Source organism: Protopterus annectens, chromosome 8.part0 (genome assembly GCF_019279795.1).
Source record: "Protopterus annectens isolate FY-2018-M chromosome 8.part0, PAN1.0, whole genome shotgun sequence".
Classification (NCBI taxonomy): Eukaryota; Metazoa; Chordata; order Ceratodontiformes; family Protopteridae; genus Protopterus; species Protopterus annectens.
Window position 1 is genome coordinate 1,703,455,931 of NC_056741.1, and position 25,945 is coordinate 1,703,481,875.

Genomic DNA, 25,945 nt, shown 5'->3' on the forward strand with positions numbered 1-25,945 from the left:
CTCCACCGCCTTTCTTTTGGGTCCTGTCTTTTCTGATGATTGAATAGGTGGGTGGGGTTATTTCAGAATCTTTTATAGAGGGTTTTAACCATGTTTCTGAGATAGATAGAATGTCAGGTTTGTTATAGCTAAGCCATGCATGGAGGATTGGAACTTTATTCACTATACTTTGTGAGTTAATAGTGAATAAAGAATATAGGCTTGTGAGAGGAGGAAGATGAGGAGGGGCCGGGGTTGGGATGGATATCACCAGATAAAAGACTGGTAATGAAATGAAGGATGGGGTTCAAAAGATAGTTGAGAGAGGTGAAAAAATGATTAGTGTCTACTGTGATGGTCAAGGGCTGTATAGTTACTAAAGGGATATAATTTTTCTGAGGGGTGAAAACTTTGAATGAGAAGGTGTAGAGCTGTGTTATTGGGTAAAGATGGGGGGAGATAGGAGTGTGTGATTGTGGCAGTGGGGAGTTCAGGTGGTTGGTTGAATGATAAGGTTGTGTAAGGTAAAGAGTATGTGGTTGGGTGAGGTGATAAAGATATGATAGTTTAATGGAGAGCAATAGAAGAATAATGAGGGATGAAGGATTTAGGGGCATGTTGAGAAGTTGCTTTGTATTGAGTGTGAAAGTTGTAATATATGTGTTGTACTTTAATTATGTATGTGATGAGAAATAAATCTTGTGTAGGTAGAGTAAGATAAAAGAGTAATAAGAGTGGAGCTGGGTGCAATTAAGCTGGGTAGGTGAGTGAGAGTTTTAGAAGTCAGAATGTAAAATATGTAGTAGCTATGGGTGTGGTTACAAATTGGATAATAGGTTGTTGGGGGTGTGTCTATGTTGATGAAGGTTGATTGGTTTAGAGAGGAAGTAGGTGTGGAGACAACAGGGATATAGCTAGAGGTACTGGGGCGGGTGGGAATTGGGGGCAGGGTAGGGGAGGCGGAGTGAGCCGAAGAATGAGCGGGAAACACCAGGAGAAGGACGAGAGCCAATCAGTGGGGTAAGAATTGCAGGAAAGTAAGCTGAAACAGAGTCAGTAAGGTTCTAGAAGTAATGGGTAGAGAGGGCTGGGAGTTTAGAGAGAGATGACAGGAAAGCAAAGGCTAGTAAAGGTAAAATACATGTAGAAAGAAATGAAAAGTAAAGAAAAAGGCTGGAGAGGTTAAATGCAAGGAGTAAGACTAGTAAGGAATATTAAAAAAGGGGGGGGTGCCCTCTAGTGGTTAAATGAAGAAATACACTAGTCCACTAAGGCAATGAGTGGGATAAGGAGGACTGAAGGGGAAAGGGCCTGACAGGATTTGAGAGGTGGATAAGGGTAAGAGTAGAGAAACAAAGATGAGAGGGGGATATAGGCCGCTGGCAGTTCTGGCAGGGAGACAGCTAACACAGATTACAACAAGGAGTATAAATGCAGAAGCTTAGTGGCAGTAGTTACACATACTTCTTCTGTGTCCTTTGGGATAGACCTGAATGAACCTTCCCGACAGGGGGTTGAGGCAGCAGAGAGGTAAACTTGCTGGACAAAGGATGAGTCAAGTGACTTTTGTAGGTAAGTGTAACAACCCAGGCGAGGTCTCAAGGGGAAAATGCAGGGTAGAAACAATTCTTCTGTGTCCTTTGGGATAGACCTGAATGAACCTTCCCGACGGGGGGTTGAGGCAGCAGAGAGGTAAACTTGCTGGACAAAGGATGAGTCAAGTGACTTTTGTAGGTAAGTGTAACAACCCAGGCGAGGTCTCAAGGGGAAAATGCAGGGTAGAAACTATTCTTCTGTGTCCTTTGGGATAGACCTGAATGAACCTTCCCGACGGGGGGTTGAGGCAGCAGAGAGGTAAACTTGCTGGACAAAGGATGAGTCAAGTGACTTTTGTAGGTAAGTGTAACAACCCAGGCGAGGTCTCAAGGGGAAAATGCAGGGTAGAAACTATTCTTCTGTGTCCTTTGGGATAGACCTGAATGAACCTTCCCGACGGGGGGTTGAGGCAGCAGAGAGGTAAACTTGCTGGACAAAGGATGAGTCAAGTGACTTTTGTAGGTAAGTGTAACAACCCAGGCGAGGTCTCAAGGGGAAAATGCAGGGTAGACATGTACTGTTTGAGATTACACACTGAACCACTGCCTAATGACAGAAAAGTCATCTTTCTCCTCCAAGTGCCTTAATCTCTTTGAGAATAATGTATAGCAAGCTAAGGTAAAACATATAAAATGTCACCAATCAGTTTGAAAACCTGGATATGAAAATAACCATAACAAAATGCACATACATGTTATTTTGCCTTAATCAATCTGCAATTTTCACTGTGCTCATGTAAGGTTCATAATGAAGGTGAACGAACTGCTAAGCCTTAAAGCACATGAAGAAGTACGACTCAGCTAAGGACACACTAAAAATTGCACAGGCATATCAAACCACATGAAGTATTCATTACCCATTGTTCTGCAAGTAAAACAGGATGCAATGTTTACTTAAAATGCCTAGATTAAGAAAACTTTTCCCTGACTAAGGACTGTGGAGCAGGGGCAGCTCGTGCTATAGGACTGCAGCCTTCCCACCTAGAAAACAAAAATAAATAAAAATAAAGAAACACAAAAACAAACAGTAAAAGAAACACATTACTGCAACTCCCGGAAGTACTGCAGCAGCAGCAGGCTGGACCAATCAAGGTGTATTTAGCAGCTAACGAGGTGCGCCGGACCAATCGCGAGCAGCTAACATACACTGGCACAATTACAGGGTGGATTTGCTCAATGGATGCATTTGTCAGTGATGAGGATGGATATCTAACATACACTGCGAGTACCAGCAGAGATGAAGGTGTGTGTGTGTGTGTGTCCAGTTGCTATATACTGGTGGCTAGAGAGAACTCATGGTGGTGTGGTAGGGAATACCTCAGGCTTAAACCCTGTACCTTGTATGCAGGTGGCAAGGGCCTGAATTCCCTACCCACCACCATTTGTAAAGAATTTGCAGATTTCTGCCTCATATTTGATCTGTTCTGTTCCTCATAATATCTGTGGTTTCTAAATATTTAAATACTTAGATATTTGATGGTGCAGTGGTAGCATTGTTGGCTCACAGCTACAGGTTCAATTCTTGGCTGGGGTGCCTTCTGTGTGGGGTTTGCATCTTCTCCCTGTGTTTGTGTGGGTTTGCTTTTGTGTCCTCCCATGTTACAAATACATGTGTCTGCATTATTTCTTCCTGGGCCTCTGCCGAAAATTGTTTTTTGTTCAAAGTCAGACTGTCCTGGTTAACAAATGTTAAATAAATAAAACTGAAAGGCATTTGAATTTCAGACATCACATTCTTCAGAAAATACATAGTAACACAAAACCTTTTATTCTAGCAATTTCCTAAATTTATAAGATGAATATTTGAAATTTGTCCCTATTTTTGGGTCTGTATTCCCCCATTATTGGCTTCGTCCAGGTTTGTTGTGCTAAGGTTGACAGCTATGGCAAGAACTGAATTCACTGAATATGTTTGAGGGCTGTATTCCCTCATTACTGATTTTGTCCAGGTGTTTTGTGCTAAGAGGTTGACAGCTATGGTGAGAACTGAATTCACTAAATGATAGCCATTTAAGTTTCAGTCTTCCTCTCTTTCACAAAGCAAGTGATTTGGCATAGTGGTATGTTGCTCTGACTGTTTTGCACAGCGACCTGGGCAGTAAAATGTATGGTGGTAACACAGCATTTTATTCTAGCAACTTTCCAAGATTATACAAGCAGTGTTTAATGTGTCCCTGGTTTTTGGGCTTTCAACCCCCCCCCAATAAATTTTGGCTTTTTCCAGATTTATTGTGCTGCGAAGTTGAGATGCAGTTGAGTATTGAGTAGATTTTACAAGGAGCTGAGAGCTGCAGGGGAAGAGATGTTTAGTGCTGCTTATGCTGGGTCTGCTTGCATTGTTAATAGCACAACAAGTTGTGTACTTGCTTTTGATGCAGAAGGCTGTGGGTTCTACTCCCACAAGGGGTGGATGCTGCCGTACTGAGAATGTCCTCTTTGGCGAAGATACTGTGAACACTGTTATCAGTTTGCCATCCATTTCCTATTACAATATTACTAGCTTATCATTTTTTAATGTAATATAGGCAATGTATTCCTCAGGGGCAACAGACATTATTTTTCGATGAAACCATGAAATATAAAGTTGTTTGCTAGCAGCAACCTCTTCATTAGTTACAGATCTCTTTAATGTGGAATTATTTAGATGACTTACTTCTGCAGAACTTGTGCATATTTACTGATACTGGTGGATTGTATAAGTTTGAGTAGACTTTTTTATGATGGAAATGTTATCAATTGGGTAGTTTTGTCATTATTGGTGCATGCATTTTGTTTCATTGTTTACTGGAAAAATGTTCAAAACAATAAATTTAAAACACCATCTAACAAGTGTACTGTATTATACAAGGAATATAATTTAATACAGTCCAAAGGTGTATCACACGACACACATATGTTTTTTTTTGTGTGCAAGGGACCTATCATTTGAAAACAGCCCAAAGTTAAATCTTTATACTACCTAAATGTATTTTCTTTGAATGTGTATTTCACTGCTGTTTCAATGAATGCGAGTTTCAAGGGCAGAGTTTTAATGCTAAGTCTATTTTCATTGTGAGACTGCACTGCTTTATTTAGCAGACGTTTTAGTGTTTGTACTGTAAAATGCAAAATAAAACTTTCAAGTGAAATCCAAATCATTGTAGAAGTAAAGCAGTATGCACATTGCAGTGTTTATGGTAAATGGGGCAAAATAGCGAAGTAATGGGACATTGGAATGGCTGCAGGGGGTGGCTCCATTCAACCATGATTTTGTGAGGGGGGAGGGATGGCAAACTCAGACAGCCCCGGCTCAGCTGAACTATACCTCTCAACTGTCCAGATTTTTACAGAATGAATAGATTTTTGCTTCTTCTTTTTGGTTTGTTCCTCATAAAATTTGTGGTTTTCTGGCAAATCATTTAGGAATTATGTCACTAAATAATGACAGACATTGAGTTTCAGACTTCATAACCTTCAGAAAAATGCATGCTAAAGCAAGACCTGTTCTATCAGCTAAGTTTATACAAGAGCAATTTTTAGTAATGCTTGTATATTCCCCCCCCCCAATATATTTGGCCTTGTCCAGATTTCCTGCATTAACAGGTTGAGATGTACGTGCAAAATGCTTTATAGAATTGGGTATATCCAAACCTCTCAACTGTCCCTGATTTTGGCTCAAAATATTGCTCTCCCTCTACTCCCTCCACAAAATGTCAATTTTGGAAGAAAACATGACAATCAGAGTTATATATTACTTTTATTTCAGAAATGCATGTAGATTTGTTTATTAAGCCGCGGTGGTGCAGCTGTAGCGTTGCTGCCTCACAGCAAGAGGTTCTCCCGTTTGATTCTCGGCTGGAGTGTCATCTGTGTGAAGTCTGCATATCCTCCCTGTGGTAGAGTGGCCTTCAAAAGACATGTGTGAATGGGGGTACCTTTGTTAAAGGTTGGGCGTCAAGCTGGCACCTTGGCACTGTAAAAATCTACTGCCAATCATTAGCGGACCGGAGTTCCGCTGTGGCGACCCCTAACCAGGAAAAGCCGAAAGAACAACAACAACATGTAGATTTGTTTATTTTGTCAGCTGCTCAAGTTAACAGTGCTAATATTAAAAAGTGTCCCTTCTTTGACAGTTTTCCAGCTGTATTGTGTGGCTATTTTATATTTTTGCATCACATTTATTTTTGGTCCATTTTTCATAAAATTGTGGTTTTCTGGCAAATTAGTGGCAAAACATTAAAGACTGAAGTAAGAAAATAATGACAGACATTTCAATTTCAGATTTCTTACCCTTCAGAAAATTCATACTAATGCAAGACCTACTATTCTATTAGAAAGTTTATAAGAAAAATATTTAAATATTGTCCTTAATTTTGGGCCTGACTTTGTCCAGATTTCTTGCTCTGTGGTTGAGAGGTATGACAAATGTGTCAGGGCCTTTGCAGTCAGCCAGAGACATTTCAAGTTGTGACATACTTGTGTGCACCCCACTCCCCCATGTAGTGACTCTGGATGTGTCCAAGCAAGGCAAGGAGCAATTATGCATTGTAAGTGTGCAGAGTATCCCCCCCATCCAAGGTAGACGCAAGTACTATATTGGCTTTTCATCAGTCTTGCTTGATTTTGCAGACTCTTCTGGTTTTCTGTCATTTTTTATACTGTTGATTATGCTTCTCATTATTCAGAAAGGGCCTGTTGCTCTGTGTTTAAATAGCAATGATTTCATGACCATCACGTAAGCTTGTCTGAGATTGTAAGATGCAAGTAAGCTTACTGTTAAAGAATTACCAACATTGAAATCCTTTTTGTTGTTGCCATGCAAAGAATACTTGCATAAGTAGATAACGTATAAGCCTTGGGTATTGAAATGCATATGACAGTATTTGTAATAAAGAACAGGCTTACAGTATTTTAAGAAGCTCATTACCTTTGTTGGAGCCTTGCAGTCATCTTTGCAGGCTTTACCCATAAACTAAACAGAATGCCAATCTATCATGTGTGGTCCATAACCTGTGCAGTAATCCTTTAAGCAATTTATCTTGAGCTTGTTTCTTGTTTGCTGTTCATTTTTTACTTTGATCATGTTTTCCCAATGAAACAAGTAGATACTTGTCAGGAGCAGGTCTTTTTTGGACAAGAATCATTTTTACAAGTGGGGAGTATCATTGCTACTTTCAGTATGTTACTGTACTTTTTATAAAGCTGAATATAAATTATAATTAGAACTGCAGTGCAAGGAGAAGTGGTTTGAGATGAGTGCTGCTTGTTTTTCTTGTACTTGATTTTGACTGGCATTCCAGTAATGTATTTAAAAGTAATTTTCTTTTTCATGCCTCACAACCTTTTTGTTTCCATCTAGATATTAAGTGAGCTGTCATGCAGCCAATGCATTGAAATATTTTTTTTTCTTCTACACTTCATTTTGTCTTGATTGGACTCTCATAATGACGGTTTGGCACCCAGGGCAGCATATTTATTTAAAGATCCAGTTTTTGTGGTTTTGAGCATAGCTCCTCCCCTTTCTAGTTGGCTGCACCCCTTCCCATTGGCCCCACCCATTCAGCTGTCTCCTGCAACCCCCCTTCGATTTGACATCACCACCATTGCTGTGGAGTGGTAACAGCACCAGAGATACAATGGCATCACCGTAAATATCATCATCTGCATTATGATGCTAAATTTATTCGGCTATATCAAGTATATGACTGAGATTTTATGCTAAACTTAGCTTTCCTGCATACATTGTTTCCATTTAAAAAGTGCATGTCATGTTTCTCACTCTCTGCCAGGGAACCATGACAGACAGAATTGGTGCAGCTTAGTTTTCCAGCCAAGCTGTCTGAAACATGATCACTCTCTCTCCCTGCTTCTTTATGTTACCTGTGCAGGATGGTACACAGAAAAGCCATACAAATATAAAATTGTGTAAAACTCAGTTGCATTACAGAATTTACTACTCAAACTACCTTTGGCAATAGCACCTCAAAACTAACAACTACTGGACTATATCTGTATTCCAGAATATGCATATAGTGAGAAAAATTGGACTATCTGTATTCCAGAATATGCATTTAGTGAGAAAAACTTAAGCAGAACACCAGATTTACAATTCAGTATCACTTGATTCATTTCAGCACCCCTCCAAAACATCAGCACCACTTTGTTTGCTGCCCTAGTCTCTTGTATACTTAAGCACACCACAGTAGCTTAACAAATTTTATAGCTCCAGAAGAAACATGCTAGTCAGTTCACTTCTTGAGAAAATGTTCATGCTATAAAGCCCCTTTCCTGTAGCAATTTGTTTCCTACATAATAAAAAAATGCAGTGTGCAAGTGAGCGTCTATTTGCAAATGCTTCCACAGTCAGTCCCTGAGCAAAACCTTTACTGTTGTATAGTTCTTCCATAAATGGTAAAAGCTATGCAAGCAAAACACCTACAGCCAGAGTCCAGAGGACCTAATATAGTTTTAATTAAGCAGAACAGCAAATAAATGTAAAATTAATGTCTTTAAAACTCAGTATATCCTGGTACCACCACTGAATACATGCTACTTCCACAAGAGTATACAAGGTCACAGAGTATCCCTCCCAAGAGAAAAGGTTATAAAATTTAGTGACTATATCATCTGAAAGGCTACATCAGCTTCCCAACACTCCACAATTAGGCAAAAGAAAACTGCCATCACCTACCAACAGAGGGGGCCTCATATTCATCGCCCAGAAGGATTTCTGGTGCAGAATAGGCAAGTGAGCCACAGCTTGTAGCAAGCATCTTCCCTGGCTGAAAGTGGTTGCTGAAGCCAAAGTCAGTCAGTTTAACTACTCCTTGCTCCTTGAAGAACACCACATTTTCAGGCTTCAGGTCACGATGGACTACATGTAGCTTATGGCAGTAAGAGATCGCATGGACTATCTGTGCAAAATACACCTTGGCCTGCTCTTCAGAGAGGCCGCCTTCATACTTCATAATGTAATCAAACATGTCGCCACCATCTCCCAACTCCAGAATAAGATACAGCTTAGTTTGTGTATCAATCACCTCATACAGTCGTACCACATTAGGATGTTGCACCAGTTTCATACAGCGCACCTCCTGCAGTAGATGACCCATAGCAGTTTTATCCAGTTTGGTCTTGTCAATGACCTTCACAGCTACCTTTTCACCAGTGAAGACATGCCGAGCAAGTTTGACCACTGCAAAGTGACCCTTACCCAAGGTTCTATCCAGGTCATAAAGGCCAGCAATTTTTCCCTCATAGTAGCTGTTTCTTCCTGCCATGCTCCTGAATGCTGTTTAGTTCTTGTTACTCATCAGATGGATTACAGCAGAGATATTTCTACAACAGAAGAGAAAAGAATTAACATCATAGATCTACTTGCAGAATAACAATAGTATCCGCCATAAGTATTGCATTACATTTCAAGTATATACATATCTGCAGGTCTACAATGTTTATCAGTTGCTTTAGCAGAAATGGCACATGTATTAACAGGCTATTAGTGCAGCAGATTTTCTGGAGAGCTGAACAGGATATGAGAAAGGAAAAGGAAACCTGTATAGTATTCATCACTGCCTTAGCACGACAGTACACGAGTGGGATTCTGTTACCATAAAAGTCTTCCTGCAGGTAAACTGTAAGCCGGAGCACTGACCATGCATTGACCATTGCACAGGGATAAGTTAAAGTAGCCTGTACAATTATAAAATCATTGCCATCTTCAAGCCATGTGGCACAAATGAACAATGTAATTCCAAGTGACGATTCACCAGGTAAATTTATTACATTCACATTTCTATATGAAAACACATGCAGCTCTTCTTGCACAAAAAATGTATTGTATTAAAATACTATATTTAGTCAAATGAGGTGACATGTTGAAAACATGCCAACTCAGAAGTGATCCTTGCATTAAAACAGTCTTATTAATATGACCACAGTCCCATAGTGCACCCCAACAGCTCATAGATCTGCATTTTGGTTATTGTTGCCTATTTGCAAATCATTACGTAGAAATGGAAAGTAGCTTCCTCTCCCAAATGATGCCTAGCTCCACTTAGCAAACATAAGTATAAATAAGGAGATAGGCTCTTTCCAAATAAGGTCTGCTGATAACTTGGCTAGTTTGCTTTCATCACTAGAATTCCATTATGGGCTGGAGAAAGCAATACATCACTAGAACCCTCATCTTTTATAACTGTAGAATTTTAGTAGTTGAATAATGAACAAACTGTTAAAAGTCTCATATTTTATTAAGTCAATCAAGCCGTATCTGAAAAGAAAGTCCCCTTGCTATAGAAAAAAATAATGCATTATTCCATTGCACAAGGGTAGAATCAATGCAGATATTTCAAACTACAGGCCAACTGCCATCTTATTTTTCCTAACAAAAATATTACAAAATGAATTCATACACAGCTTTGGTGATCTAATAATCATCTTCTGTGTTTAACCTAATACAACTTCCATCTTCATTATTAATACTGTCAAAATCCTGGAAGCCTAGACTCCACAATCTTTCTAGACTTATCATAAGCTTTTGATACGGTCTCCCACCAGAAACTCTTACATAAACTCTCATCCTTTCATCCTTAGGGCTCACCAACTCTACACTGCAATGGTTCCATAGCTACCACTCAAACAGAGCACAAGTAGTGAAACGGAAAAATAATTTCTCCACTTTCTTGCCAGTAAGTAATGGTGTCCCACAAGGAGCCGATAACATGATCTTAATCCACTCTGCCAAATCTCTCTCTAAACTCCAGGACCTTATACAACAATTATTAAAACATGGCTAAATAATTCACAACTACTTCTGAACACTAAAAATTACTGTTCTTTAACCAAGAAACACATTTCATCATCATCTCTGCCAGCAACACTGTGATATAACAAGTACTTTTGACAAACTGGTTTTACACAATGTCCTGAATTAGTAAGTAATTTCTATAAACTAATGGTTTAATTTTATTCTCTTTCACAGTATTGCTTTGAACCTATATATGCAATGCTTAATATTTTTTTTGTATGTAAACACAGAAATTTTATAATTAATTTTCTGAATTTCTCAGCATAGATTTCTGAGGGACCCTTGTCACAAATTTTTAATGTCACTTTTCTTGCATACTGTATACATTCTCAACATTCAATGCACCCAAAATTAATTCATTTTCACAACTTCATTCCAACGCATCATCTTTTCTGAAAATTAGTATCCTTAAACTTACCCACATCATAAAATTATTCCTTTTTCAAGTCTACTTTACTTACAACCAAACCTCATCCAGAACTTACCATTGTTTGCTCTATTATATTTCTGTTCTTTTATTTTGTTTCCTTATCTATTTTGAAAGTAATTTACAAAGTTCTAATTCTTCTATGAGCTTTCCCCTGTGAGCTCCCCTCCCTACAAATGACGAGGTCCATTCAATTTGTTGTACAATAAACTCCCAGGGTACTTTTTCTAGACTTTCATTTTGCTAAAGGTAGTTTAATTTTCATAGAAAATTAGTCTATGGTGATGGAGTGGGACTTGAAATTATTCTACAGGTGATGAAGTTGTCGGGGTCCTTCGCTTGTATCTAGTCCAGTGCATTTTCAGTACCACTGCGACAAACATGAATATTGGCTGAGCTTCATATTTGTCCAAGAGACACACCACCAGTCCTTATACCCCCGCTAACATAGTAACAACAATGAATGCAGACAAAAACTCTCTCAAAATCTGCAAACTCTTCTGATCAGTGGAGCTAAGGCAGGGCTCTAAGAGTTTGATCGAAGGAGATGATCTGAAAACATCTGAAGTGAGTGAGTAAGTATAAATATAAGATGTTATGTGATCCCACTATCTCGCCTACATTGAAAAAATGAGTAGCCCCCTAGCATGATTCCTGGGGTCTGAAATGACACCTGTGAACTCCCCGTGGAGACCAATGTGAAGCTCACCCTTAAACCTTAGATGCCACATCCAATGGGAAATGAAAGTAAAGTGTGCTGGTTGACCCAGCACAAATTTCAAAAATAGCGAGCTTAATAGCTAGAAAGAATAGAAAGAAAAATTATAGCTTAGAATGAAGCTTTATTATAATGATAGCGAGTTGCTTATTTTGATGAAGAATAGATTGAGTGATGAAACTCTGGATCCATTTGAGGATTGTAGCTTTTGTGTATGGTTGGGTTTAATTTTTTAGATTGTCTGACACAAACACAAATGGGCTCTGACTTTGCTGGCTGGTCTGACTTTAGAAAATAGGAATTGCCTGTAGCTAAATTCAATTTATGGAGAGAGTATTTTCTGCTCTCAATAGAGAATTTTGGAAAGAAAACTGAGTAGTCTCTGTAATTGTTAGAAGAGAGTAACAGAGCAGACCTTTTGGGACAAAGGATGGATTAGGCCTAAGAGATACTCTACTTTTGTGAAATGGAGAAATGATGTTAATTGATACAGGGCTTGAAGCTCTGAACTGACAGGCCTGAAGACAGCCACTAAGCCAGCATGACAGAGAATAGCAGATATTTTTAATTCGCCAGTTATTGCCGTTCATTAATTAGATGTTAATGCAACGGGCACTAAATCAAGGGGGATGAAGGGGGGAAATACTGACATTACTGGTCTTAACAGACTCACCTTCCTTTAATGTTTGTTTTAGCCTGCTGCCTGCTGCTCATCAGGAGGATCAAGGGTCATTTCATTTAGAGAGAGCAGCTAGCAGTTGAACTTTAATAGTTGAGAGAGAAGATCCTGATTAATAGGGAAAGTTAAAATTTCAAAGATAGGGTCTATATTTTTTAGTAAGGTGGGGCTATGGGCGAACAAAACAAAATGTGAACAACTCCCCCACTAGTGTGTGGCTCACACTTAAGGTAAAGTGTGAAAAATGCCAAAAGGTCTGGAAATTAATGAATTGAATGATTTGATGCCAAATGTGGACGTGATGGAATATGGGATCAGGGATCAAAATCCGGGATCGTCCCTAAGGTCGCATGAAGGTTACCGTAAGATCATATCTGTGGGGGCCATATCTGGGCAATCAGAATCATTGAAGACCTTCCTTGAAGGAAAGCTTGTGAAGCTTGGGGATGCAGGGATTGAGAGGGCTGAAAACAATAAAGCTTAAAGCAACATGGGTTGAACATCCATGGCTCATTATCCATGGCCTGAAGGATTGAGAATCAGAAATGGCACTTTGGCACTTAGTGTGGTGAGGTCAGAAAGGTCGCCCTACGGCCCCCCCTCTGGCCCCCAAAACTGAAAACCTGGATTGCTACTCGGTTCTCTTGAGCCATTAGGCTAGAGGAGAGAAGTTTCAATACATTTGACCGGGTCCTTGAATTTCCCTGACTTAAGAAGGGTTACAGCTAGCGGTTGGTAGCTACATTACATTCCACACTCCACTGGCCTCTCTGAAGGTCATCGATCTGCCTCCCCTCCTTGTTGTTCGCATACCAAACCACCACGACATGTTGTCTGTGTGGATGGCGTGATCTGTGTGGATGGGGAACACATGTAGCCTGTAGGAAGTAGGAAGGCCCCCTCATCTCACACACAACACGTTGATGAAGCCAAGTCCGAGCCCGGAGCCCAGGAGCCCTGAACTAGCCAACCCCCCCCACCCCCCACCCTTATCTGGAGGCGTCAGAGGTAACAGCTGAGGCAGACAAAAGGGAAAGGGGATCCTAAAAAGTTGTCTCTGAGCCACCAGCGCAAACCACCAGCCATTTTTTTGCATATTTGAATAATCATGATGTGATGATTGGGAGAGATCTTAGAAGGAATCATTGATGTGATAAAGAGCCAAGAAAGAATCTCATGTGCAAACCTTGCAGAGGACTAAAAAAACCGCGGGCAGACATTGAGCCTAGAACCTGTGGCAGTCAGTTCAGTCGCGATAGGGGAAGGGAGGGGAAACACAGGCTCTCCAGGTGAGCACGCCTTTGACACTACAACACCTGTGGTGGTGAACACTGGGGCTGTGTGGTGAGACAAAAGGGCCAGAGCACAAGAGTGAGCTGCTAGGCCAATAAGGAGCCCTCCTGGACCCTGATGATGTGATATGTGTGAGAAGGCGCGCCCTTGTCTTGAGTCTATCTAAACCCAAACCTTCTCCTCCAACAACGGAGAATGGATTGCAAATGTGACATTCGGAATTTGATTTTCGAACGGATAGGTTCAGTCTGACCGATGACTTGATTTTTTTGAAGCTTGAAGAGCTCTGGCTGCTATTTCCCTTTGACTGCCTTTACCGGACGACTACAGCATAGGGCTCCGGCTCCGAGCACTCATGCCGTGACCCTCGAAGAGCCAAGGGAGGCCGGGAAGAGCTAGGGTCTCTGAATCGCGGGTCAAAGGACTCTCCTCTCTCAGCCTCTCTGGGTCCTCTGCCCTCTCGAAAAATCTCTCCCTGAAAAAAAACGGGGCTTTCCTCTGGGCCGCTTGGCCTCCTTTGGCCTCCTGAGATTATTTTCCCATCCTCCCCCCTTTTTCCCTGGGTGGGGTAAGAAGGAAGCGAGATAAGCAGAGCCCCCCTGCGCTGCGCTTTTCCCTCTGCTCCTCGCGGTGGTAAGTCCAAAAACAGAGGCACCTTCAGATCAACCAATCGGGGGAGCTCGAGGGAGACTTGAAGAAGGCCAGGCCACCTGACAGCCGCGCTTGTGCCTGCAGCCGGCGTGAGCACGACCCTGCCTTCCTGTGTTTACCGCGATCGGGCCGTATGTGACAGGATGCGAGGTGGAGGAAGTTAGGACTTGATAGCCACGGAGCCAGCCAGCTAGAGACGGAAGGCTAGCCGAGCTCAGGTAGTTACCGAGAGGAGTGAGTCTGACAACCTGACCAGATCCCTCCTGAAGTCAGTAAATGCCAAGCCATACCCAGAGAAAGGTAAGTAGCCAGCGCTGTCGTCAGGGCTTTCCCTCCTCCATCCATACTCCTCCACTCCTTATGGGGATGATGGATGGGGACGAAAGCCTCTGCCACGTCCTGCTGCCATGGCAGATGCCACACCCATGGGGCCAAGTGAAACTTTAGTAAGGAACTCCTTCGGGGAGCAGATAAGAATTTGTTCGGACGGGAGACTTCCACCCACAGTATCCGGAATTCTCCTCGCCCGCCAAAATCCAACTAATCCAGAAGGTCGGGCTGAGAGGGAACAGAGGAGGGAGGGGGCTGAAAGGCCTTGCGAGAGCACTGATCTGGTCGCCGAGGGGGGGGTTTGACATCCAGCCTCGTTGTTTGAGCCATATCGTCGTGCTTCCTTCTGTACCTCTCTTCCTTGGGGGTTTCTCTGGAGATGACTCTTTCCTCCCCTTCCGAGAGGGGGGAACCCAGGAAAAGGGAGGCCTCGGAGACTGAACTCCAGCCTCGGGGGCCAGGGGTAAAGACAGGGAACCCAGGCCAAGCCCCAAGGTGCTGGGGAAAGGGAGGAGGTATCGCCCCGGAGATGGCTTCCAGGGAAGGGCCTCTCGGCGCTGGACGGCCCTCTCCCTGGGAGCGCCCAGTCCTCGGGGCCATGATAGTAGGCGGAGTCCCAGGAAGCGAAGCCCGGAGAGAGAGGACGGGACCCGAAAGCCATCCAAACCCAAACATCACCTCGGGTCATCCCAGCAAAAGAGTCAATCCGCCGCCACCGGACCCGAGGGGGTTGGAGTAAGGAGGGGCCGGTCTGAGCTGAGATCTCCCTCCCACCGCACCAAGAGCACCTGGCGCCGAAGCAGTCGGAGGGAGGATAGCAGATGGATGGGGGATGGGTTCATGGCTCCAAAGCCAACTGCCGGGGCGAAACATTTTTGAAGACTGGGGACTGACCCAATCACACACAAAGTCTCCAGCTCAAACACAGCACAGCTAATAGCAAGCAATATATAATTAGTTAAAGTTTTTTTGTGATATAGCACAAAAATCAAGACAAAAAAAGTAGTAAAAAAGCTACTCAGCAGCAGCCAGCCAGCCACGACCGCCTGCAGTTAAGCAGCAAAAAGAGATCTGGGACTGTTGGTGGTGCATCAAGAGACTTCAGCTTTGGCATTTGGCAGCAGTTGCCGAGTCGGAGCCGAGGATCGGCCCAACATCATTCAGAAATGTAGGCTAGATAAGTTAAAAATAAAATAAAAAATGAATATGGAATCTTGACCAAAGTATTGACTTATTTATTTATTAATCAGTGAGCACCACAGTGAATGGATTGTTTTAAAATATATTTATTGCTGTTTAATCATGTGATTTATTTATGAATATTTATGATATGCTGGTATGTGCAACTTCAATTGGTTATTCTGGAGTATTTAACAGTGTTGCAATGTGAGCTTTTACTCTGAAGAAATCTTGTGAATATCAGGATGAAAGTACCAAGTCACTTCCGTTTTACATTTGTTAAAGTTATTTGTTAATAAAGTTTGCTGTGGGATACATTGGTTGGATTCAGTGATCATTTTTCATTTTTGGTACCAGTTTTTGGGTCAGTACACATTGGGAATGATGCTAAATTAAATCAAATGACTGGATATTGTCCAATCTGAAAAGGAGCATTACCATGACTGCTTAGGTCCCCAGGTAGTAGTTGCTCTCTAGCATCATTATCATGGAGGTATGTTAGTGTTCATGTATTACCGATTTATTTCACTTCAAATACAAACAAAAAATATGCAACCGTTTTGTTTCCCAAGGTAAATGTGATCAGAAAAGATTCTCTTACAGTAACGGAGGGTGATTGCTAAGGATGAAGTTGAGGTTGTAAACATACTCATATCTTCCGGAAGCATCACTCAACCAGACTTCTTGCTGGTTTTGTCTTTTCTGCAACAGATGTAGCCAGAAAAACAGTTAAGGTGCAGTACAGTGAGTACAAACAGACTCAATGTACATAAAATATGTCAAGAACCAAGACATCTTCCAGAAATCCAGCAAGCTCACAAGAATCAATTAGAAATCTTCAACTGCAGTCTGACTATAGTTAAGAAACAGTACCAGTGTCCAAACACAAAAGGTACAGAAGCAGTAGGAGAACCAGATCCAAATTTGGAGACAACAGTAGCTCAATGCTGAACTTGCTCGGTGTTGGGGGTCTCCTGAATCCTCTCAATAGCTATAAATGAAGTCTGTTTTCCACATGTCCCAATTCTTGCACCAGAGAGACAAATGCAAACAGGGGATGGAGGAAGGGAAAATGAATGAAGTCATGGCTTAACTCAGTTATGTAGTCTTATGGTCAGAACCAAGACTGGTACCACGTGAAGTCATAGAGGCCTGTCACAGGTCACAAGGTCACCATATACTCCTCTTGGATAAACTTATATAAACATTCCCCTAATTACGGTAACGTTGAAGGAAGACCTGGATCTGCAAGCCATATCCAACTTGTAATGTTTCTTGAATGTGAGCCAGGACATCCAAGTTGTTGCAAGACAATGTCATTCAAGAACATAAGACAGAATTAGACATTATCCAAGATGAATAAGCTTTTGAGGAGGGCATAACTCACTCTGAAATTCTTCTGAAGACGGAACACCTAACGAGCTCACATGCATGTAAAGTGCTGTTTTGTAACCATTCCCTATCAACCATGGTGAGACATGGGGAGAGGGTTACATTTTTGGATGGTACATGTAACAATGTAACATCCATGTAAAATCAATATGAGATGCTTATGAATGTCCATACTCAAAAGCAAGCATTTATGTTTTTTTCTAGTGTTGTACATAAAAAATTGGGATGGTGGATAACCTGATCAAAGATGGTGTCTGTTGCTATCTTTGTTATGAATAAAAAACATTTCCTTAGAGAAAGGTCACCCAGAGGGGGTTAGATATGCTGGCATGTGCTGCACCACAGAGATGTGGTTGCCAGTAAGAATAGTGTCAGTCATAAAAGGAATTTTAACTCTGACAATTCTAATGGCTTGACTGATGGAAGCCCAAGTATTTTTTCCAGCAAAAAATGTAGTTCCCATTGTGAAATCGTATCAGTGGTCTGAGAAATGCATTGACGTCATGTAGACCTAAGGCTAAAGTTGGGGAGGCTTCACCTGCAAGGAAACTGAACATTTCTACTGGATGTAGCCTTCTCATGCATGAAGCTACATTGCTTTCTTTGAGGCTATAGTTGCTAATAATTTGCAGCCATCATCTTGGATGCCACATGGTTGCCAACATTTTCATTTTACATATTTTAAGTTCCTTTAGCTTTTTTTTTTTTTTTTTCCTCTCTTCCTGACTCACATCCTTTGTGGATATACATCCAACTTTTTAGTCATACTTCCACACTGGATATTTTAAAGTAATCTTACTCTTGACACAGGAAGTGATTCTTCAGTTGTCAAACAACTTCGCTAACAGTCTGTCAATGGCCTGATTATTTTCTATTGCACATACACTTCTCTTATTAAAATTCAAGGCTGCCAAACTCAAAATATTGAGCTCTGTGCTTTAGATCAGTTACATAAGCATCAGCTGGCTCTGGAACACCTTCATTTCTATTAAGAAAATAAGTCAATAACTGCCTTATGTATGACAGGTTCTTCTTTGGTTCACAGCACACAAAAAATTTATATGGAAAGAAATATCGCTCATCTTCCCTCTTAAGGTTAAGATGGCTGCATACCTTAATTCTTTCCTTCAATAAGAAAAAAGTCTCTACATTCTATGTCTCTCCTGTTTTTGTGATACATCCACTCATAGATGTGAAGCAAAACATCATATCTGGAGCATTTCTCCCTGGGCCTCCGCTGAAAATTGGCATCGTTCTATGTCGGACTTCCCCAGTTAACAAATGTTAAATAAATAAAAAAATATTCACAACTTGCAGTTTTCTAACAGATTAACGCAAAGCTACAAAATTGTTGGTGGCCCGAGGACAGCCAGCTCTCAAAAATTAAGAAAAAAATGGGGGTGATTAGTACAGCATTACTAAACTAATGAAACAAACTCAAGACTTATACCGTATAAAATAGTTAATGTAAAGAAAAATCTAACAATCCAAAATAACTTAAATAAATGTGAGGTATGCTGTTGACCTTCCTTCTACTGCCCATGAATGCAATATAAACCACTGCTCAAGCCCATGAAAAAGCTGAATCACTCAAGCAGGCAAAAGGACAAAGCAAAATTGCAATATTTTTGTTTTTATACAAAGGAACAGGTCTTCAGCAAATCAAAGGACTTGTTTGAAAAGCAATCAGAATTCCAGGACAAAACAGTCCAAATAAATAGTTTAACATCTCAGGACATAAACAGCATAAATGGCAGAACAAAGATTTCGTGTAAAAGACTCTTCTTCGGTGTTTAATAAAATTGTCCTACCATCACACAAGCATGTATACAACACAGCTAATCAACGTACAAACGTAATAGCAGCATTTACATCCTTAAAGTACCCCACATCTTATAAAAGTTCCCTTAAAAACTGAGCATCACTGAGGCTTATATTCTGTCATATCTATCTTTTAAAATAGGTTTTATACTATTATTCACATTCAAACCTGGCATATGGTCAGCGCTAAAAAAATTAATCCATTTATATTCGGCCAACTCAGTTTTATTTATTAAATCACCCCCATTTTTATTTTTAAACACAACTTGCAAGCTTCTAAACTGAAATTTATGCTCAGCACCTGCAGTTGCTATATGCTTAGCCAAAGCATTTGTAAGGACATTTCTACGAATGTCAGAACAATGTGCACTTATTCTTTCTTTTAGTTTTTTATTTGTTTTAACAATATAGAAACATTGGCAGCATACACAGTTAGCAAAATAAATCACATTTTCCTGTGTTACATGTTCCAGCAGCTCTAAATTCAAATAGCTTTAGACTAATTGGGTACATAAAACTTAAATCCATATTAATATCTACAGAATGTGTGCAGTTGTAACATGATTTAGTGCCGAATTTATTTATTTTTTTTGTCCTCCTTATATCCTTACAGCATAAATATTGCTTTAAATTCTTTTCTCTTTTAAAAACAAATGGAACTTTTATAGGATGTAAATGCTGCTATTATTACATTTGTACTTTGATTGGCTGTGTGGTTGTATACATGCTTGTGCTATGGTAGGACAATTTTATTAAACAGTGAAGAAGAGTCTTTTACTCGAAATCTTTGTTCTGCTATTTCTGCTGTTTATGTCTTGAACTATTAAACTATTTATCAAATGGTGGATTTGAACTGTTTTTTCCTGGAATATTTTTGTTTTTCTATTACCATAGATGTGATGTAATAGAAAATTCTCTGCTCAGTCCCTGAAAAGGCAGAATCATTTGGGCAGCCAAATTTCAGAGTAGAATAAAAAAAATTCAAATTCCAGTGTCAAATAAGTTTCTCTAATAGCATGTCAGAAAACGTACTTCACTTTGATATTATGAAGTATGTACACAGAACACAATACATATTACCAAGATCGCCGGGGTAGGCCGAGACAGTGTAAATACCATGAAGCTTTGCTTACCTGAAGACTGAATGAGAAGGTAAGGTCACATGACAACATCCTTTCACCTTTGCTCAATTGAATGTCTGTATGTGTAACGGCTGGGGATAATATTTTGGTGGGGGGGATTGTTGCTAGATTTTTGACCATTATTCAGCCATGGTAGCTCTCTTGACAACCTAGATTCTAAACTGACAGAGCTCATATGGTTTAGATGGTCAGACATGGGGTACACGGGGTTTCACATGCTAAGAATGAGTAAAAAAATATGCCATGGGAGAGGGAGTCTTTCAAAACAACACAGGCAATGTTGACCTTTGACTCAGAAAATGAATAAAGAAAGTTTGCAGATATGCTTTATTAAAACAGAGTTAGAATGTCACACTGAAAAAACAATCAGAAAAAACTAAATGAAAACTCCAGCCAACCTAGAACTTCTATATATGTATATATAGGGTTGTCATACCTATATTGGGAGGTCACTCATTGGAAGTTCTAGCTTGGCTGGAGTGTTCATTTGTTTTTTCTGATTATTTTTTCAGTGTGACCCTCTAACTCTTTGTTTTAATTTGTTATTTGGGATATTTTGCAGTCACCCTAGTGATAATGGACTTCAGCTGGGTATAACAACCCTGTGTTTCTTATGCTTAGTCAAACACTCTGCTTATGCTATACTGACGAGGTCATAACAAGGCCGAAATATGCATATCCATAGCTAGTGGGGTTTGGCTTTATTGGCCTGATATTGTCCATTAAAACGACTTCAAATGTAAAAGTCATGGGCAATCAGAATCGCCATATAGCTGAAACACCTGATGTTCATAAGGGTCATTTGCATATATCCCATGTGGCTCTGTTACAGGAGGTTTGGGAGGTCTCTCACTGGAAGTTCCAACTTGGCTGGAGTTTTCATTTAGATATGATTTATTACAAATACATACATAAATAAATAAAAGCAGATTACTCTGAAAAGTGTATAATTAGAAACATAATTTTTCAGAGTTCTATATACTTTATTAAGCTAATGGCATTAAAGGACATCAACAATCTGTGTCAAACAGAAACTCCACCTTCAAAAAAGTACTACACCAGTCAAACCCAACAATTGCCAGTCAATAAATGCGATATAACTGGTGAAAAATGAGTGTCCGGTTCCAAGGAAAGAGACAGGAAATACTAAAACTGTTGTTTATTAGTACATCAGGTTAAGTGCTTTCATCTATCCTCCATAGACTTCTTCAGAACACCATTTCTCAAACTCACAGCCTTTAAATAGTACTAATTAATTCAAATTATCCAATCCTTTGATACACCAATTTGATCTCATGAATTTAAATTTCATGGATACTGAGTAACTCATCCTGACATGGATTCTCATAACACAACAACCATATAAAATCATGAAAATACATAATAAAATAACTAAACAGTTATATTAATGTTTACGCAAAATGTAAAATTCATAATAGATTTAATGATAAAATTACATTATAAAATAAAAAAAAAATAAATAAAAACTTAAATATGTTAAAAATACAACTTTTAGTTGTACCTCACAATAAACACACTGAACTGTGGGAAACTTGTAGCTCGATGAGTATAAAAGACTTGGAACAACACCTACCCTACTATTAATATTGCTTTTTTCTTACCCATTCTAGGCCCTTAACAGGGGCTTGGTGGGAATACAATCATTATCATCATCATTATGAGTTTCTCAGTATCCATGAAATTAAAATTCATGAGATCAAATTGGTGCATCACAGGATTGGATAATTTGAATTAATTAGTACTATTTAAAGGCTGTGAGTTTGAGAAATGAAGAAGTCTACGGAGGATAGATGAAAGTACTTAACCTGATGTACTAATAAACAACAGTTTTAGTATTTCCTGTCTTTCCTTGGAACCGGACACTCATGTTTCACCAGAAACTCCACCTTAATATACTAAGTGTACATATTTAAATAGCATTTATGTAATACAGATTGAAAGCTGGATCCTGTCTGTGCAGTAAAACACCTGACAAGTAGGATATATTTGGCAATTTCTGGTTTCCATGGGAAGCACTATTGGAACCTTCCCACATGAGGACTTGAGCCTGTTTAAAATCACCAGCAACAGGAATTCAAGTAAGTTCAAGCTGCATGCAAAGTCTAAAACCTTTGGCACCATCATTCATTTTCACTGCTTTCTTTTGTTTCCATTTAAAGACTTCTAATTCCATCCACTGCTGTCTGTTTAGCTCAGTTCCTAGAATAATAAAAGCCTTCGGAAGAAATGGGTATATGGCTGTGTTCTAAATCTTCTGCAAAATTACAACCTTCCTTTCAGTAGGTTCAAAGCTTATTAGACTATTCAGCCTGAATGCATTAAAACGGTAAAGAACCCAACTCTGGAGTAAACATGAGCAATCCTCGCTTATGTCACTGTTACCTGTAAATTACTTGTGTCTCACCAACTGAAGGGTAACTATTTGCCCAGTGCTGAAACTTTTTAACTAACTACTGCTCATAGTAATATGTCACTTTTTTTCCTTTAAGGGCCAAAACTAGTCACAAGATTAAAAAGAGCACTGCATTCCTTCACAAACTGCTCTGCACTGATAAAATTTTGTTTCTTTTAGCCTGTAGTGAGAATAAGTATTATGAACATCTATGAATAATAAAAAAACTCCTGCAAATTTTAGTAAAAGGGATGGTGAATTCATGGTTAAGCAGACAAAATATGAAAAAGAAAAATGTAACTTATAAAACTGAAGGAAACGGAGCAAATTAGAAAACTAAATACCAATCTGAGCAAAAATATGCAATTCCAATGAAAATGGACAGAAAAAAACATAAATAATTAAAAGACCAAGCAAAAAACAGAAGTCTGGTATGCCAAATAATTACTGCAGATTACCTTTCATGAAAGTATAACAATGAGTAAAAAGGTCACACAGAAAAAATAATCAGTAAAAACCAAAAGAAAAAATCTAGCAAGGCTAGACTTTCCAATTAGGGTTGTCACCTTTTCAAATGCCCAAAATGGGACATTTTTTGTAGAAACGTCAGATTTTACAAGGCAAAACATATCCATGGCCAGTACAAAGGACAGAACTTAACTTTTTTGCCAAAATAAAAGCTTATTATTGTAGCATTTGAGTTGATTATTCTGTTTCATATAACATTTAGGTGTTTTGTATACAAAATAACTGTTTTATGCAACTATTAAAGAAAATATTGGAAATATTTTTGTCCTAAAATCTCAGGACATTTGCCATTTTTTCAATTTTTTTGCAGGACACAACTGCCAAAAGAGGGACTGTCCCTCACAAAGTGGGACAGGTGGTAACCCTATTTCCACTGTGTGATTCCTTAAACGTCTTGTATTAGAGGTAACATGGGATGCATACATATGACCCTTTAAGGACATCAGGTGTTTCAGCTATATTAACATTCTGAATGTCCATAACAATTTTTCTTTTTAAGTCTATTTCTGGACAAAGTCAAGTCAATAAAGTCAAACCCCAATAGCAGTGGACATGCATGTTTCAGCCTTCTTATGGCATCATCAGCACAGCATAAGTGGAATGTTTGACTAATCTTTAGAAACACAGGGTTGCCATACCCAGCTGATCGTCCATAAATAGACTTAAAAAAAAAGTCATGGACATTCAGAATTGCTATATAGCTGAAACACCTGATGTCTTTAAAGGATCATTTGCATATATCCAGTGTTGCCTCTAATACTTGAGGTTTAAGGAATCACACAGTGGAAAGTCTAGACCCGCGGTGGTGGTGCTGCGGTAGCATTGTCGCCTCACAGTAAGACGCTGTCCGGTTCGATTCTCAGCTAGAGCGTCTTCTGCGTGGATTCATGCGCGAATGGGTGTTCCTTCGTTGAAGGTTGTGTGTCAGGGCTGGTAACTCGGCATGTAAAAATCAACTACCAATCATTAGCGGACCGGAGTTCTGCTTTAGTGACCCCTAACTGGGAAAAGCCGAAAGACACAAACAGTGGAAAGTCTAGCCTTGCTAGACTTTAATTTTAATTTTTTTTCATGAAAGTATAGGAAAAGTTACCAAAAGCAGGCAGGTGAACTATCTAGTTTCTGATAGTTGCATCATATAAGAAAGTGTCCATTATGAACTCAAGAAATTAAGTTCACAACACAAAGGGGGCCATACCGTAATCGCCCTGAACATCTTATAAAACTGAAAAGAAAGAGCAATACAGCTACCTAAACATATTACAAATAACAGGAGCCATGACAACGTTTCTGCTCACTAGAAGCAGATGGCTTTTTTTTTTGTTATTACAGAAATGAGAACAAACGAAATGCTGGAAATAAAGGACTTGTCAGTTCAACATTTGCCAAAGAGAAACATATATGTCTGCTGTTCAAGATAAGAATTCTAAACTATCAGTTTTGTCCGTGGGAACTAAAACAGTGTATAAGCCCCATCATGGGCCTCCCCCTAAAAATAGGACAAAGGTTTAGGCGAACTAACTTAGCCAAAAAAAGTAAGCAAATGCCCAGGCATTTCAAGTTGTAGGAACTACTTTTTGTGACTTGGTTAGGAGTAAGCAGAACATCTGACAGAGAACCACATAAAAGATTAATACACAAATCTAACTTGGAGTGGGACTTAAATAAGTAGCTTGGGTAAATCACCGACTTAACAGGAAGCTGTGGAAAGGGAAGCACTAGGGATCAGGGATAGGAGTATACTTTTTAATAAGTGACAATGCTGCAACACTCCAGGAATAGTGTGTACAGGGCTACAGCAGAAACATAGCAGTTGAGGAAAGGGACCCAGAAGTAATCACAACTAATATCCCTCCAGTACAGCTTTCTTGAGTTTGCAACTTTAACTCCCAGTAGGTGTGGCTTGAACCTTTACAAAATGAAGTTATCACCTTACAATTCTAACAAATATTTATTGACAGAGGTCAATTATTAATATGTTTGCCATCATGTATGCCTCAAGATAAAACATTGATACCTTGTATGTAGCATGGTTTTGGAATTATTAATGCAAATATGAACAACCAATATTTGACATCTATAGGAGCAGTAGGTGGTAACTGCAGAAATGTCTGGAGGCACACACAGCTATAATGAGTATAAGTAGCCAAGTAATAAGTGCAATTAGCAAGGAATGTTAGAATTTTCTAGTGTGTCTGCACTACAGTATCTTGCTAAGTTACAATGTCTCTGTATAAACAGATGGTAGTATCACGTGTAGAACAATATGTGCAGATCAACAAACTGATATGTAAGGGCACACTACTGAGGCAGTTTAGAGTAGGACAGTGAAAGTGGATCATTAAAGTTCATCAGAAGCTACAGAAACAGTAATTGAAAGAGCTCACTATATACAAACACCAATGTAAAGTGTAGCACTGGATTTGCAGTCTAAGTCAATATCATCAGACCACTCAACTATCCCCGTCTTGCTAAAATGCTGCTATTTTTAGGCCTGATTTAGGATGTCCCTATTTTTGGAACTATGTCTGTACTTTCAAGCTTGATTTCCCCCTTTACAAAATTTTCTGAATTCCTGTCATCACATATGATTTTTGAAGTGGTCTAATACACAGAAAGCCACACTACATGACCAACATACTAGTGGCAACAATAAGTTAAAGAAAGAGGACAGACATATCTTACAGCTTCATTTTAAATGCAATACAATTAAAGTATATGAATTTTACAATGTCTCTGATAATGTATTTATATTTTTGCATAATTTTCACTGTATTTTTAGAGGTGTTTCTGAGTAGTAGCCAACATTTCCACTTGAGACAGAAAGAGTTATGTGCTATTTGGTATTTAAATTTTGTGTTACTCACATGCCCAGATTTTTAGCTGCATGTTCTAACTTTTCAAGGGCATTTTTTTCTCAATTTCAACATCTGCAGATTGAGATGTATGACCACCTCTTAGCTGTCCTGCTGCAACAAAAGAGCAAAAACCCAAGTGCACAAGCCTAAAA

The 25,945-nt window shown here is 39.6% G+C and overlaps 1 protein-coding gene across 1 annotated transcript in view; it reads right to left on the bottom strand.

The window, feature by feature from the left end:
- Window positions 1–8,887, bottom strand: part of LOC122809609 — a 462,513-nt gene extending 453,626 nt beyond the window's left edge. The window contains exon 1 of the mRNA XM_044081235.1: window positions 8,245–8,887. Within this exon, the coding sequence (XP_043937170.1) occupies window positions 8,245–8,833 (589 nt within the window). The 5' untranslated portion in view covers window positions 8,834–8,887. The remainder of the gene's footprint in view (window positions 1–8,244) is intronic.
- Between the last annotated feature and the right edge of the window lie 17,058 nt (window positions 8,888–25,945).